The 17,539-nt window shown below is 50.5% G+C and overlaps 1 protein-coding gene across 1 annotated transcript in view; it reads right to left on the reverse strand.

The window, feature by feature from the left end:
* LOC140427037 (long-chain-fatty-acid--CoA ligase 6-like) overlaps positions 1–17,539 on the reverse strand; it is a 299,763-nt gene that overhangs the window by 25,638 nt on the left and 256,586 nt on the right. Inside the window, exons 16-17 of the mRNA XM_072512470.1 lie at positions 16,625–16,713; positions 15,137–15,253 (exon numbers count right to left, since the gene is read on the reverse strand). Of these exons, the coding sequence (XP_072368571.1) occupies positions 15,137–15,253; positions 16,625–16,713 (206 nt within the window). The remainder of the gene's footprint in view (positions 1–15,136; positions 15,254–16,624; positions 16,714–17,539) is intronic.

Consider the following 17,539-nt stretch of genomic DNA (forward strand, 5'->3'; position numbering starts at 1 on the left):
AGGAAGTGTGCGAGAGGGTGTGGGCCGCCATTTGGGGATATGTGGAGCTGAATGACACGGGTGAGGTTTCGGCTGCATGCTATGGGAGGTGCTTAAGGCGGTGGTTAGGAGGGAGTTCATATCAATCCAGGCGCATAGGGATAGAACGGAGCGGGCAGAGATGGCTAGGTTGGTGGAATAGATTCTACCGGAGGCAGGGTTGTTGAAGGTGCGGCAGAAGCTCCAGTTGGAGTTTGGACTGGTGTCAACAGGGAAGGCAGTGGGCCAATTGCGAGGCAGGGAATGTGGCAACTCCTAGACGGGTTGGAGATCGAGGATGATCTGGTAGAGGGGATGGGGGCCCTATTGGATTAGTGGAAGTAATGGAGTGTTTGGGGGCGATGCAGGCAGGGAAGGCCTCGGGCCCTGATGGGTGCCTAGTAGATTTTATAAGATGTTTTCTGGAGATCTGGGGCCCCTGCTGGTGAGAGCATACAATGATGCGAGGGATAAGGGGGAACGTCCCCCTATGTTATCTCATGCTTCGGGATCCTTAATTTTGAAGAAGGATAAGGACACGGAGCAGTGTGGATCCTACTGCCTGATATAGCTGCTGGATGCCAAGCTGCTGGCAAAGATCTTGGCCTCGTAGATTGAGGACTGTGTGCTGAAGGTGATAGGGGAGGAATCTGTCGGATAATGTTAGGCAGTTATTAAGCGTGATAATGATGTCCCCGGAGGGTCAGGATGTGGAAGTGACAGTCTGTTTGGACGCGGAGAAGGCGTTCGATCGGGTGGAATGGGAGTATTTGTGGAAAGAGCTGGGACAGTTCCGGTTCGGGCAGGGGTTTGTAGACTGGGTCCGGTTGCTGTATAAGGCGCTGGTGGCGAGTGTAAGGACGAAGCGAGTGAATTTGGGGTATTTTGGGCTACACCGTGGGACAAGGCAGGGATGCCAACTCTCCCCGTTGCTTTTTGCCCTGGTAATTGAGCCAGTGACAATGGCGCTTAAGAGCATCAAGGAGTTGGAGGGGGGGTGGAACACAGGGTCTCGCTATATGTGGACGATCTGCTGCTTTATATAGCAGATCCACTGGGAGATATTGGGGGAAATCGGTTGTTTTTACAGATACAAGTTAAACATGGGGAAGTGAGGTCTTCCCAATCGAGACAAGGCGGCAGGAAAGGAGATTGGGTGAGCTGCTGTTTAAAGTTCAAAGTGGTGGGGGCAAGCTTTAGGTATTTGGGCATCCAAGTGGTGCGGGATTGAGAAAAACTACATAAATTGAATTTGGCATGGTTGGTGGAGCACATATGGGGGGATTTTAAGAGGTAGGATGTGCTCCCGTTATCACTGGTGGGGCGGATGCAAACAGTGAAAATGATGGTTCTCCAGAGGCTCTTATTTGTTTTCCAGAACCTCTCGATCTTCATTCCAAAAATCTTTTTTCAGAAAAATTAATGCTCTGATTCCGGGGTTTACGTGAGGGGAAATCTCCACGGGTAAAGAAGGTGCTATTGGTACAGGGGCTTGCCTTGCCAAATATAAATGAAATGAAATGAAAATGAAATGAAAATCGCTTATTGTCACAAGTAGGCTTCTGTGAAAAGCCCTTAGTTGCCACATTCCGGTGCCTGTTCGGGGAGGCTGGTACAGGAATTGAACCATGCTGCTGGCCTGCCTTGGTCTGCTTTAAAATCCAGCTCTTTAGCCCGGTGCTAAACCAGCCCCCAAGTAAATTATTATTGGGCAGCAGATATAGCCATAGTTAAGAAATGGGTGATGAGTGAGGGGTTGGCGTGGGAGTGGATGGAGGCAGCCTCTTATAAGGACACAAGCTTAGGGGCATTGTTGATGGTACCACTGCCGTTCTCGCCGGCCAGGCTCCCCACGAGCCCTGTGGTGGTGGTGGCCCTGTGGATGTGGGGACAATGGCGGCAGCATCTGAGGTTGGAAGGTACCCTGGTGTGGGCACCAATCTGCGGGAATCATAGATTTGTACCGGGGGATTGGACGCGGGGTTACGGCGGGCAGGGTTTGAATGGTTTGGGGACCTTTTTGTGGGAAGCAACTTTTCGCGTTTAGAGGAATTGGAAGGAGGGTATGAGCTTCCCAGTGGGAATGAGTTCTAGTACTTACATGTGCGGGATTATGTGAGGAAGCAGGTGCTATCCTTCCTGACCTACCGCCCCTGGGTCTACATGACAGGGTGGTGTCAAAAGCAGGAGTGGGTGAGGGTAAGGCATCCGAGATTTACATGGAATTAATGGAATGGGAGGGACCCCTGAAACGAGAAATTAAATGGAAGTGGGAAGAGGAGTGGGGGTGGGGGGGGGAAATGGAGGCTGGGTTGTGGGAGGAAGGTTTGAGGATAGTGAACGCATCTTCCTTATTCAATTAAAAGTAGTGCATAGGGTGCGTGTGACGGTGGCCAGGATGAACAGGTTCTTTGAAGGGGTGGAGAACAGGTGTGGACGGTGCGCGGGGAGGCCTTTGAACCATGATCACTTGTTTTGGGCATGTTCGAAGCTGAAGGGGTTCGCGAACGTTATGTCTGAGGTGCGGAAGGTGAAGGTGGTCCCGAGTCCAGAAGTGGCGACATTCAGGGTGGCAGAAGACCAGCGAGTCCAGGGGGTGAGAGAGTCCGACGTCTTGGCCTTTGCCTCTCTGAAAGACCGGAGACGGATTTTGTTGGAGTGGGGGGACTCGGAGCCACCGAAGCCAGGGGCGTGGGTGAGCGACCTGGCAGAGTTCCTTAGGCTGGAAAAAATTAAATTTACCTTGACAGGGTCAGTGGATGGGTTTACCCAGAGGTGGGAGCCATTTAATCGACTTCAAGGACAATTGAGATGTCAGCAGGGGGCGGGGGAGGAAAAAGGGAAAGCAAGATGAGTGGAGGGGAAGGCAAGGTGGATGGAAGGTAACGACAGGCAGTGTGGGGCGGTTGGGTGTTATTTATTTTTTATGAGATTTCTTGTTTGTTCTTACTTTGAATTTGGTTGTGTTTAATGAACATACAAATGCCTTAATAAAATTATTTTTAAAAAAAAGACAAATGGCATTATACAAGAATAAATGAGTCTTTCTACAGCTGGACAGAGTTTTGGAGTAGTGCATGTGGTTTTGATCTCCACATTTAAGATATACTTGCAGTGGAGATGGTGCAGTGAAGGTTGGTCTTTGAGATGAAGGGATTGTCCCATCATGAGAAGCTTGTCCCATGATGAGAAGTTGAGTAAATTGGGTTTATATTCTCTGGAGTTTAGAAAAATGAGGAGCAATCTCATTGAAAACTACAAGATTCTGAAGGGGCTTTATAGGGTTGACCCAGAGAGATTGTATCCATTGGTCAAGGAATCTACAACATGGGGGCTCAGTTTCAGGATAAGGGACCGATTATTTAGGACCAAGATAAAGGATGCAAATCTTGAATTTTTTTACCTCCGAATGTTGTGGATGCTCCATTGTTGAATGCATTTCACAGAATCTCACAGTGCAGAAGAGGCCCTTTGGCCCATCAAGTCTGCACCACCATGTGAAAAAACATCTGACCTACCTACCCATTTGCCAGCACTTGGTCCGGAATGTTATGATGTGCCAAGTGCTCATCCAGGTCATTTTAAAGGTTGTGAGGCAACTCTCCCCTACCACCCTCCCACACAGTGCATTCCAGACCGTCACCAACCTTTGGGTAAAAACGTTTTTCTTCATGTCCCCCCCCCTAAACCTCCTGCCCCTCACCTTGAACTTGTGTCCCCTCGTGACTGACCCTTCAACTAAGGGGAACAAATGTTCCCTATCCACCCTGTCCATGACCCTCAATCTTTACACCCCGATTAGGTTGCCCCTCAGTCTTCTCTGCTCCAGCGAACAGCCCCCCCCCCCAAATCTATCTAGCCCCTTCAGAACTTAAAATGTTCCATCCCAGGCAACATCCTGGTGAATCTCCTCTGCACCCTCCCCAGTGCAATCACATCCTTCCTGTAATATGGTGCCCAGAACTGTGCACAGTACTCCAGCACTGGCTTCACCAAACCTCTATACAAATCCAACATGACCTCCCTGCTTTTGTAATTTATGCCTCAACTGATAAAGGCAAGTGTCCCATATACATTTTTCACCACCCTATTAATCTGCCCTTCTGCCTTCAGAGATCTATGGACAAACAGGCCACAGTCCCTTTGTTCCTCAGAACTCTCACGTGTCATGCTGTTCATTAAATAGTTCCTGGTCAAATTATTCCTTCCAAAGTGTAACTCCTCTCACTTTTCAGCGTTAAATTCCATCTGCCACTATCTGCCCATCTGGTCTATATCTTCCTGTAACCCAAGACACTCAATCTCACTGTTAACCACCCAGCCAATCTTTGTGTCATATCATAGATTCTCTACACTGCAGAAATAGGCCATTCGGCCAATCGAGTCTGCACCGACCCTCTGAAAGAGCATCCTATCTAGGCTCACCCCTCCCACCCTAATCTGCCCCACCGAATCTGCACATCCCAAGACACTAAGCGGAAATTTTCACATGGCTAATCCACCTAACTTGCACATCTTTGAATGTGCAAACTTTGGATGTGCATCTGCAAACTTACTGATCCTACCCCCCACATAGTCATCTATGTTGTTTATATAAATATAAAATAATAAGGGGCCCAGCATAGATCCCTGTGGACACTGACTTCCAGTCATGAGAGCAGCCTCTTGTCATCATTCTCTGCCTTCTACAAGTAAGCCAATCTTAAATCCACCTGATCAAATTACCCTGTATCCCATGTTCATATGCCTTCTTATAAGTCTCCCATGTGGGACCTTGCAAAAGGCTTTACTTAAATCCATATAAACTACATCAACTGCACTACCCTCATCTACACACAGTCACCTCCTCAAAATTTGTTAGACATGACCTCCCGCTGACAAAGCCATCTTGACTATCTCTGATCAATATTTTTTCTACCACTGACATGAGACTCAGTGGTCTGTAGTTCCCTGGCTCATCTCTGCAACCCTTCTTAAATAGTGGAACCACATCAACTATTCTCCAGTCCTCTGGAAGCTGCCCCATGGCCAGAGTGGAATTAAACATTTGTGTCAGAGCCAATGCAATCTCCGCCCATTGCAACCTGGGACACAATTCATCCAGACCTGGAGATCTGTTCCCTTTTAAGCCTGCCAACACCTTCAATACCTTGTCACTCCCTGTGTCAATTTGCTCAAGAACCTCATAGTCCATCTCCCAGAGTTCCAAACCTACCTTTTCATTCTCTTGGGTGAAAATGAATTGTGAAGTATTTGTTTAACACCCTACCAATGCCCTCTGGCTCCACCCACAGATTGTCCCTTTGATTTACCTAATGGGCCCTACTCTTTCCCTGGTTATATAGGAGGTGAGTTACTCACTATCGGACCCCGAGGCTTTGACCTGTCCTGATAACCATAGTATTAATATGGCTAGTCCAGTTCAGTTTCTGATCAATAGTAACCCCAGGATGTTGATTGTGGGGGATTCAGCAACAGTAATGCCATTGAATGTAAAGGGGCGATGGTTAAATCCTCTCTTGTAGGAGATGGCCATTGCATGGCATTGTGGAGCAAATGTAACTTGCCACATGTCAGTGCAAGCCTAGATATTGTCCAGGTCTTGCTGCATTTGGACATGGACTGCTTCATTATCTGAGGAATCGCGAATGGTGCTGAATATTGTGCAGTCATTTGCAAACATTCCCACTTCTGACCTCATGATGGAATGGAGGTCATTGATGAAGCAGCTGAAGATGGTTGGGCCTAGGATATTATCCGGAGGAAGATATTACAGAATATCATGGGATTTTCTCTACTTTTACCAGCCAGGGCTTTCTTATATCCCCTCTTCGCTCTCCGACTTGGTTTTCTTAAGCTCCACTCTGCACTTTCTGAATTCCACTAATGCCTCTGCTGATTTGCTCCCCTTGTACTGGTTAAAAGCCTCTTTTCCTTCTCATTGTATCCTGTATAGCCCTGGTCACCCATGGTTCTCTGGGCTTGTTACTCCTGCTTATTGCCCTAGAGTGGAACATGTTGGGCCTGTGCCCTCCCCATTTCCTTTTTGGACACCTCCCACTGCTCTTCTGTAGATTTCCCCACGAGCAGCTGTTCCCAGTCTATCCTGCCCAGATCCTGCCTTATTTTACTAAAATCCACTCTCCCTGAATCCAAAATTTGCAACTGGTCTACTTCTTTGTCCACAACAAGCTTAAATTGTACCATGTTGTGGTCACCATCACTAAAATGCTCCCACACCACCACCTCAACCACCTGTCCAGCTTCATTTCCCAGAATTCGGTCCAGCACTGCCCCATCCTTTCTTGGACCCTCCACATATTGACCTAAACGGTTTCGGTACATATTTTAAGAAATCCACTCCACTATGACTATCCCAATTAATGTTTGCAAAGTTGAAATCACCTAATATAATTACACTTTATTATTTTTACACACCTCCACGAATTGTGTACATATTTGCTCCTCAGTTTTCCGCTGACTACCTGGGGGTGTATAATAAAGACCTAGCAATGTAGCTGTCTATTTTTCATCCTTAAGCTCTACCTACAAAGATTCATTTGAAGCCCCAAGATATCATCTCTCTCAAGGTTGGGTAGATACATTTTTGGTGTCTTAGGAAATTTAGGGATATCAGAAGATGACAGGAAAATGGACTTGATGACCAATGTCAGCCATGATCCGATTGAATAGGAGAAGGCTTGATGGGCCATGTCATGTACTCCTGCTCTTATTTCGTATCTATTAAAATCAGTTTTCAACCTATACATGGCCATGTGAGAGCATAGAACCTTCACAATGTCAAAGCTACACTGCTTTCTAACAGCAGCTGTAATATATTGCACAATGTATTACTAAACAATATAGTTGGTGTTCAATGACATTATTCTTGGACATAAAGAGTATATTTTAAATTTGAAAAGAGCTCACTTTCTGATGCAGTACGGAAGAAGGGCTGCAGTGTTGGGAGGTGCTGCTTTTTCAGTTAGATGTAAAAGATCTCATTGCTATTTCAGGAGAGCTCTTGCTGGTGTTCTGGTCAATATTTCTGCCACAATCATCATCACCAGAACATCTTATCTAGTTATCCCAACATTACGGTTTATTGGGAGATTCTGGTCTGTAAACTGTTGTTTTCTACATTACAACAGTGATTACATTTCATAGGTGACATCTCGAGACTGTCAAAGGCAAGATATATCTGTGCATCTTTTATCTCCATTTTGGACTGCCACCCTTTGGAGGAGACTTTAAACCAACATATTTGCCTGTTCCCCTGATTCAGGTGGATACTATTGAGAGCAAAGAACTCTCTTGGTCTTTCGGCCAAAGATTTATCCCTCAACTAATTAAAATCACTAACAGATTAACTAGTTTATTAGCTGGAAATGTTTTTGTGGATTTGTTTTAAAAATGTTATCAATATTGTTTATTTTATCTGAGGCCCAAACCAATTAAATTTTTAAAAAACAAAAACAGCAATTGATATTTTATTGGTTGTTTCCAGCTATTTGCCAGCTTAAAAAAAAACAGTAATCGGATTGTGAGAAACTTACCAACGGAATGGAACTGTTTGTGATGTTTCCATATTTAACCAATGGGATACTGAATTGGTAATGTAACATTCAAGATTCCATTTCATCCAACCAAAATTTTTTATCTAAATGTACTAAACTGGATGTCCTGAAACTCTCAACTGGCAAGTGTGAAGGTTAAGACTAGCCCCCCCCCCCCCCTCCCCTCCCCCCTCCGAAATGGATTACTTCATCAAAATATTAAATTCCCTCACTTAAATGAACTTTGTAAGTACTGAAACACGTTAACAAACACACTGGGATTCTCCGCTCACGCGCCGGTTGGGAGAATCGCCTGGGTCACCAAATTTTCCCGCGACGCCGGTCCGACGCCCTCCCGCGATTCACCCAAGTGGCGAGAACGGCCCCGTCGAGTTCCGCGCGGCGCAGGCCGGAGAATCGCCCGAGACACCCAAAATGGCGATTCTCCGCCACCCCCGCTATTTTCAGGGCCGGATGGGCCGAAGTCCCAACGGCGTGACCCCAGTTTACGCGTCGCCGTTCATACCTGGTATTAAAGTCATCAGCCAGTCGTGCTGGCTGACGCTGAGCAGTGAGGAGGTGAGCGGACTGTTCCGCAGCTCCCGGAGACCGGGTCGGCTTCCCCGAGAAGGCTGCGGCCAAAGGGGGGGGGATGAGACAGAGTGTGCAGGTGGGAGGGGGGGGGGATGAGACAGAGTGTGCAGGTGGGAGGGGGATGAGGGAGTGTGTGCAGGTGGGAGGGGGGGGGTGTGAGGGAGTGTGTGCAGGTGGGAGGGGGGGGGGTGAGGGAGAGTGTGGATGGTATCGTCCATCCACGGATGCCACATGTCAGCCGCCCTGATATGGCAGGACGGTGATGAGGACACAGCCGTAGATTGCCATGTGGCTGATGGGCACAGGCGAGCGGCACACTGGTGAGGAGGATGGTGTGAACTGACCGTTGGACGCAGACAGTGACCAGATGTTAGGCTGGGTGCGCATCTGTAGCACGACCATCCCACTGGGGCACACAGGTGTCCCATGCAACCCGGCTGGCAAGGTGTGGAAGAACCTCCGTGTAACATGTCGTTTCTCTGTCCCTCACCACCCTCCTGCAGGTCACCATGTATGCCAACCAGACAGCAATGTTCACTACTGTGGTTGGAGCCGCAGCTCTGGAGTTTGCCATCCGGCAGCGTAGAGTCAGACTGCCCACAGTGGCTGCAGATGCAGCGGTTGCCGGTGCAGCAGAGGGGATGGCCGCGGAGTGGCCAGTCGTCACCGCGCAGGCCGCAGGCGGTCAGGACCCGAATGTACAGGGGGATGCCGAGGGGAACATTGAACCCCTGCTGGCGAGGAATGCAGAGGATGTGCTTGGGGGGGGCTGGAGCAGGAGGAGGAGGAGCAGAAGGATCCACTGATGGTGGTGCCAGGGCACCACAGGCGTCCAGCAAGGCCGAGGGTGTACCGTGACAGAATGTCGTTCGAGGCCCTACCTGACATTACATGCAGGAGGAGACTATGGTTCAGCAGGGAGACGGTCGCTCATATATGCCACCTCGTGGCGCACCTCGCACCACTGGGAACTGGTGGAGGACACGCGATACCAGTCTCCGTCAAGGTGACGATGGCCCTAAATTTTTATGCGACCGGTTCCTTCCAGGCGCCGAGCGGGGACCTTTCCGGGATATCACAGGCATCGGTCCACAGGTGCATCAGGGCCGTCACCGACGCCTTGTACGCCATCGCGGACAGGTACATAAAATTCCCCGAGGACCGAGCACAGCAGGAAGCACGGGCACGTGGATTCGCCAAAGTGGCCGGGGTACAGATGGTCCAGGGTGTCATCGATGGTGTGCACGTCCCCATGCGCCCACCTGCAGACAACAGGGAAGTGTTCATGAACAGAAAGGGCTCATACTCCATGAACATTCAGGTGGTGTGCGACCCCCACATGAAGATCATGCACGTGTGTGCAAAGTACCCCGGGAGTGTGCATGACGCATACATTCTGGCACACTCATTCATCCCCGCAATGTTCGATGGATGCCCCCCGGGCTGAGGGGCTGGTTGCTGGGCGACAAGGGCTATCCGTTGAGGTCATGCCTGATGACGCCAATACGGAGGCCTCAGACCAACACGGAGAGCCTATACAACGAGGCACATGCAGCAACCAGGGGTGTGGTGGAACAGTGCTTCGGCCTGCTGAAGATGCGCTTCAGATGCCTGGACTGATCCGGAGGGGCCCTGCAGTACCATCCCAACAGGGTCAGTCGCATGGTTGTGGTCTGCAGTGCGATGCACAACATAGCCATGCAGAGGGGAGATGACCTGGTGGAGGAGTCGGAGGGAGGACCCGATGGCACTGGAGCGAACGCAAATGAGGGGGATGGGGAAGAGGAGGATGCGGAGGATGAGGATGATGGCGCGCATCAGCGTGGGGGGAGGGGCGCAGGACACAGACACTGCCCAGGTGCTGGTTACGTCCAGGAGGCTGCACGACGGCACCGCCGCGGACAGCGGGCATGCGACGCGTTGGTGGCCGCACGGTTCACGCACTGTGGGGGTGGGAAATCGCTGAACACTGCCACTTGCACCGTCACTCCTGCACACGGGCACCACACAGCACCCACCCCCCCGCACCGCGTTCACGGCACCAATTCCACATCACCTTACCATTGCGGCACCACGGGATTGCACAACAGTGATGATTGGGTAAACGGGTGTGAACAGTGCCATGTTGAATGATGACGGCCCGTTCTGCGATGAGCTGTGTGCTCCAATTCGCCAGCCGAGGTCTGACTCATGGCTATAGCTGAACCATGCACTCCGGTGGTCACAGCCTTCGTGACGGATATTTCACCACATGCCCGTGTGGGGTGGCTGGCGTCAGTGTGCCGAGGACAACGGTGTCCGATTATGGGAGGCAGGGGGGAAAAGGGTCAGCACATCCGGAACAGACCTTGAACCGCTCGTATACCACTGAGCCAATCGGGCACCCTCACGAGCCCCCTGGCACCGGACATAGCACAGAGTCTTACAAGTCAAATTCAACAGTGAGTTGAACTCACTACCCTACAACTAAACTGTGCCCTGCACCCGTGCCAACTTCTTACGTGCCTAACTTCTTTGCCTTACGGGCCCAACCACTATGTCTAGGTGTGTTCCCAGATGGTACAGCAGGAGTGGAGGCGGACTGCTGAGAATCACGCCCATCGACATGGCTCCCCGTCGGCACGAGTTTCCTGGGGCGGCCCGGCTTCGATGGGCCAGGCTGCTCGGCGGGCGTGCTGGATGGCGTTGTGCCACCCTGACCTGCACGCTGCCCACCAGATGCGCCAGGGACAGAACGGGGGGGAGGCCGAGTGTACCGGGACGTCCCTTGATGGAGCTACCGGGACGGCCCCAGAACCTCCGCCTCCCTCGGGGAGCCCGGTGGCCCCCGGGCCTCACTGTGGGACGGAGATGCGATCAGAGACATGCCCCGTCGCACCACCAACACCTGGCGCTGCCAGTCCTGGAGGCCTGCAGCGGTATCGACCACGGTCCGAATGTTCGCTGAGACGGAGCCCAGGGAGTGCGACATTCCTGCCAAGGACTGTGCGATCTCAACCTGTGAGTGCGCGACGCCTTCCATCACGTGCGCCAGACGGTCAATGCTCTCCCCGACGGACTGCTGGGACTGTGCTATCGCTTGCTGGGACCGGGCCATGGCATGGTGAGACTCGGCCAAAGCCAGGAGAGCGGCGGCAATGTCGTGTTGGCTCTGGCGCATGGCTACCTGTGAGAGGGCAGCCCTCTCCTGGGCCATGGATGACGCGTGCACATTAAGCCCAACACCTTGCAGAACCTGACCCATGGCCGAAACCATTTCACCCCTGGTCTCCACCGCGGACACCACCTGTGCGGTGTCGGCCTGGGTGGCTGCGATGAGCGGCACCACTCCCTGCTCCTGAACGCGGATGGACTCCAACTGCGTGTGCAGGTCCTGGAAGATGGCCCTCATCCCGTTATTCAGTCCCTGGGTGTCCACAAGCATCGGTTGTCCGGGTGGGTCAAGTACATCCAGGAACCTGGAAACCGTCTGGGTGGCAGCTGTTTGCTGGGCCTGGGCTGCCCTCCGACCGTCCAGCCCCACGGCTGCTCCAAACTCCACCTGCTGTACCGGGTCGGATGCGGGGTGCGCACCAGACCGTGACCCGGGAGCCTCATCACTTATATGCCCAACCGAGGGGAGTGTCTCTGTGATGGTGTATGGTGTGGGAGACAGCAGTGCCGCAAGCTCGAGGTCATCGTCCGTTAGGAATACTTGTCTGTTCTCCTCCCACTCATGGCCTGCTGCAAGCTCCATGCGGGCCATGTCGTGTTGACCTCCAGGTGATTCCACAGAGTGTGTGGCCTTGATGTGCGATTCTTCATGAATGTCCGCCCTGTGCCCCTCACTATGGTCCATCTCGGTGGTGTGAGTGTCCCGGTCCTGCGTCCCATACTGAGAGGTTTGCCCTCCTGTCCGACCGACTGCCAACCTCTGGCGTGCGTCCCTGGGTGCACTTGTGGTTGGCGATGTTCCGCTGTCTCTTGGTCGAGACGTCCCTGGACGTTCGCCGGCTGGCCCTGGGGAACATAAAGATTTGGGGTTCGTTGGACACGGTGGCCCGGGTGTATGATGGTGGTGGGTGCACAGTGTGAGGGGGGGGGGGAAAAAGAGGGGAGAGAGGGTGCAGTGGCATGAGTGTGAGAGGGGAGGGGATCGAGGCTGCAGTGGGCAATGTGTGAGGGAGACGATGACGGATTGGCAGGGGTGGGGGGGGGGGGGGGGGGCGGGGGTGGACATGCAGGGTTCTCTCACTTGCTTCTGCGCCTCCGAGCTGGCATGTCGCAACCTCCCGGGTGGCAGATCCCCCAGCGAGGTCCAGAGCCCTCTGCTCATGAACGTTTGGGGGGTGCAGCACAGGAGAACCCCCTCCGGTTCTCATACGCTCACGCTGGTTGTGAGCTGTCTTGTCCTGGGTGGTGGAGGGGGTGGGTTGGATAAAGCATCACAATTAGGCGGGTATCATCAGGGCGTGCAGATCTAAACTACATTTTTGCTGGTTCAGGAGACAGCAGGCCATGGCTTCGCTCCAGGGGGGTCCCGGGGCTCATGTGGGTCGAGTAAATCGTTGGGCACCCTGACCTCCCCAAACCCCCCCCCCCTGAAGCCCTGAACCCAACCCACCACCACCCCACTTCCCCCCCTCGTGCCGGGGAGTAGGGGGGGGGGGTGCCTGGAGGCACCCTCATGGCACTTATCCTGGCAGCCCGAGTGAGGTCGTGCAGCTTCTTCCGACACTGCTCCCCCGTCCGGTGGGGTCTGCCCCACAGCACTGACAGCGGTGCCAACCGCGCCTCACCGCGCTGGATGGCTGGCGATGCCCACGTCTTGGGAAGAGGGTGCCCCTTCTGTGCTCGACCTCATCCAGCAGGGTGTCCGTGTCCCGGAACCTCGGTGCGGCTCGTCGGGGCTCAGCCACCTCTTCCTCTCTCTTCTCCTCCGGGTCCTCTGTGCGCGTATGACGCATTTATGATGGGCGTCGCGTGGTGACGACGCGGCTTTCGCGACCCCGATCCTAGCCCATTTTTGGGCCCTGAATCGGTCGGGATCGGGGCCGTTCGCGCGTCGTGAACCTCGACGGCGTTCACGATGGCATGGGCACTTCGTCGCGGGAGCAGAGAATCGCGCCCACTATGACTCATTCATTCCAATTAGTATGCTGGTCAACTCCAGGTGACTGTACAAATAGTCTTAAGTGCAGGATTCAAATAGACCAAGCAGCTTATTTATGCCATTTTTTCCACATTCCAATATTTTTTCTTCCCATTTTGCAGAATTCTAATACCCAAATTACTTCTACTCCTCATAAAAATAGAATGAACCAAACCAATTCCCACTAAGCCATAGGATTCAAAATTTCAGTAGATCCAATGTCTTTTCATTCAAGTTTACAATATGGAATACAAGGGCAGTAAACATTGGGTGCGAATCTCCGGCCGCATTGGGCTCTCGCTTGAGCGCAATTTGGCCGGAAAATGCTGGGAGAGGCTTGCTTGCTCCTGACAGCTCCTCGCCTCCCAGGATTCTCTGAAGACCCACGACACTTCAGAGTTGGAGCCCTTCCCAAATGGGCGAGATGAATGACGCTCGTGGAAGTAGGTCATAAACCTACTTACAACCTACCTGCGCGGGATCCACTGGCCTTCCTCAATTCACCGGCCTCCCAGGGAAGCTGCAGTCGGGCGCCGATCAGTGCCGGTTCACACAAACATGGATCAGGCGGAACGGCACCCGGGATGTCTCCCGGGCCACCGGAGAGCCCTGGGTGGTCAGGGTAAGTGCAGGGTGGGTCCCTGGCCCTCCCTCCGGAACACGGGCACCTTGGCACTGCCACCCTGGCACTGCCAAGCCAGCAGGAGCACTGCCTGGGTGCCAGTGCTCCCCAGTGCTAAAACAAGTTCCAAGTGTGGGCTAAACCGGTGAGAACCCCCCCCCCCCCCCCCCCCCCCCCCCCAGGGCCCAAAAAAGTGACTAAATGTCATTGAATAGCAGTGGGAAACTCGCCGATAGAGCCGGCGGGAAACTCCCTGAACAATCCGCCACATTTTTTTTAGGAGAAACAGGTCCATTATCTTTGGATAGAATTCCATGTCCCAAACAATCGTATAACTGCCCTTTAACTATCTATCATTCTATAAACAGATAGATTTTAGTGTTTACAGTGTTTTGATATGAATCTTGAATAACTGGTGTGTTGTGTTTTATAAAAGGCAACATCAAATGTATTGGGAGCGATTTTGAACCCATGTTAGCTGCCAGCATAAACAGCAAAGTGGGCCCCACATCTTGCAAGAATCAGAAAATGAGATTCTCGCCGGCGAGATCTCATCTGATTTTTCACGTCCCTCAGCTTTGACAAAGGATCATCTCTGGACTTGAACCGTTAGCTCTTTTTTCTCCTTACAGATGCTGCCAGACCTGATGAGATATTCCAGCACTTTCTCTTTTGGTTTCACGCCCCTCACGTGTAATGTAACAAAGTTCCCGCTGTGTGAGAACCTTATTTCAATAAAATTTAAATCTAATTAAAGCGCTTCCCCTCACTGATATTCATACATTAAACAAAGTTTCCAATAGGTTTTTAAAAATTTAAGCAGTTGAGGGGAACCTGCCAGGGGTGCAAAATAAGTCTAGCCTCCGGGGAAGAGGGACTTGCCCAGGCACTGCCCATGGGCAGGGGGATTTTATTTTGAATGCAGATTGGAGTGCCCTTTAAAGATGGCGCCTTGATCTCAGTGGAGCCAGTTTTGCAGACTCTATCAGGCCCTGCCCCATCAGGGTGACACAGGAACCATGCTGCACAGAGAGCCAGAGGGGATCTGGAGAGAAAGCTCGGCTGTGCAACTGGAGAGCTACATGCTAGTTTTCTTGCTGAAACCGATGCTCCTGACAAATTATCAGAAGATTCCGCTCATTTCTAAAATCTAACCATAAAGAAAACTATTTTTCAGTTGTACTACACAATGATATTTAAATGGTAAATACGTACAGGTAACCATTTTCCAATGTCCCCAGTATGCAGCCAACCGTCTTTATCCAGTGCTTCAGCTGTTTTCTCAGTGTCTTTGAGGTAGCCTTTGAACACATTTGGTCCTTTTACACAGATCTACAATGTAGAGATCATTTGCAATGATGTAAAAAAAAAAACTTCAACTCACATTGCTTCCAAATTCAGACTGATCCTTTTAGGTTAGGCCCCCTTGACTTGGCATATGCTTTGCTCGAAATTGTCACAAGCAGCTCAGGGTGACCTGTCTGTCTCTTCACTGGGATGAGGTAGAGTGAGGTCATCACAGTACTATGGGGTGGGGAAGGGGAAAAAAGATAAAGAGGCAGGCCATTCCATTTCAGGGGAGGCAGACTAATTGGATCCTGGTCCTATCTAGAAATTCAGGATAAATCCAGGATCTAGAAATTCAATGTCACCGTGCCAGTTTTTTGGGCGATGATCAGTGAGGTTGCAAAAATGGAGGCAACATTGGCAGAAAATGCCAAAAAGGAGGAGGTGGTAATTGGGGGGGGGGGGGGGGGGGGGGGGGAGGCAACACAGCAAGGCAGGGGTCAAGGTTGCAACTTGGGTTGAGAATGGAGGTGGGAAAAAAGGGCTGCTGTTCTTCCCATTTCTACGTTACAATAAGTCTATTCTTTTAGTGGAGGTCTGCAGCAGTACCCTTAAAGACTCCACCTTAAGCCCCAAGCAGACCTGTTTTTTTCTAAAGGTGGTTAACACTGGCAGCAGAGACAATTCTATATCACAGAAGGTCCTCAAAGACCCCTTTTGCCACATGCAAAGAACCTAATGCCTGAACAGGCATATTGGCATACACAAAAAATAGGTTTCCAGGGCACGTCTAATGTTGCCAACTGTTGAGCACTTTTAGAAAAACCAGGCCCACTTGGTGATTAACATGCAATCTTTAAGCATACTGCATTTACAGTCTTTAAAGTCCACCAACAAGATTATAAAATAAACCTACCAGTGCCCTTATTGTTCTGTACCATTGCTCATCAGTTTGAGTGCAACAGAAAGTTTACCCCAAGAATCAGAATCTATTTTGTCTATCGTATCTATGCTAGTTTTTTGAAATAGCTATTGAATTAGTATTGAACCCTTGCTTGTTTCTGAAAAATTTCAATTTTTTTTTCTTCTAAATTTAGAGTACCCAATTATTATATTTTTCCAATGAAGGTGCAATTTAGCATGGCCAATCCACCTAACCTGCACATCTTTGAGTTGTGGGGGCGAAACCCACGCAGACATGGGGAGAATGTGCAAACTCCACATGGACAGTGACCCAGGGCCGGGATTCGAGCCCAGGTCCTCAGCGCCGCAGTCACAGTGCTATCCACTGTGCCACCGTGCTGCCCTAAATTTCAATTCTTGTAAAATATCCCTTTGATTGAAAGAGGGAATGGTATTGAAGACAAAATACCTGAAAATGGCTAAGAATATGATAAAAGATAACCATTTACCTACCTCTCCTTCTCCTTTTGCAGAAAAATACTTCATTTCATCTACATCAATAAGTTTGAGATAATTACATGGCAGTGGAGCCCCAACATGACCTGCAGGATGAAAATGAAGCAACTTAATAATCAAATGATAATCATTACATCACAGAAGGAGAAATTGTAATTTAATTCATGGTCACATGATAATTAGGTTTAAAGACTATGAACACAAAACTAAAGGACAAATACAAAACAAATATAATTTTACAAAATGGAGTCGTCGTGGGACCTTGGCATTCAGATAGAGGTCATTAAGGTGGCAATATAAGCATACAAGATATTCAAAAGGACCTTCAGAATGCTTTGTTTTCTAGCACACTGGTTAGCACTGTTGCTTCACAGCACCAGGGTCCCAGGTTCGATTTCCGGCTTCGGTTACTGTCGGTGCGGAGTCTGCACATTCTCAGTGTCTGCGTGGGTTTCCTCCGGGTGCTCCGGTTTCCTCCCACAAGTCCAGAAAGATGTGCTGTTAGGTGAATTGGACATTCCGAATTCTCCCTCAGTGTACCTGAACAGGCGCCAGAGTGTGGCGATAGGGGATTTTCACAGTAACTTCGTTGCAGTTTTAATGTGAGCCTACTTGTGACAATAAAGATTATTAATTTTTTAAAAATCAGGAATATATTGACCTTGTGCAGACTTTAGACCACAGTTGCAGTACGATGCATTGGAGATGGTTAGGTGGGAACAAGATGGGAAGGAAGGAGAACAATCCCAAGAGTTTTTAAACAGAGATAAAATAGCAAAATGGAGTAAACCCAATAGTGATCAATGAAGGGACAAATACCAGCGTGATTGACAGAACAACCAAGTGAGGGGCAAATTGCAATTTAACCATTAAAGCTCAAACGTACTCCCCTGATTGTCCCTTGGTTTATCC

Source organism: Scyliorhinus torazame, chromosome 7, assembly GCF_047496885.1.
Source record: "Scyliorhinus torazame isolate Kashiwa2021f chromosome 7, sScyTor2.1, whole genome shotgun sequence".
Taxonomy (NCBI): Eukaryota; Metazoa; Chordata; class Chondrichthyes; order Carcharhiniformes; family Scyliorhinidae; genus Scyliorhinus; species Scyliorhinus torazame.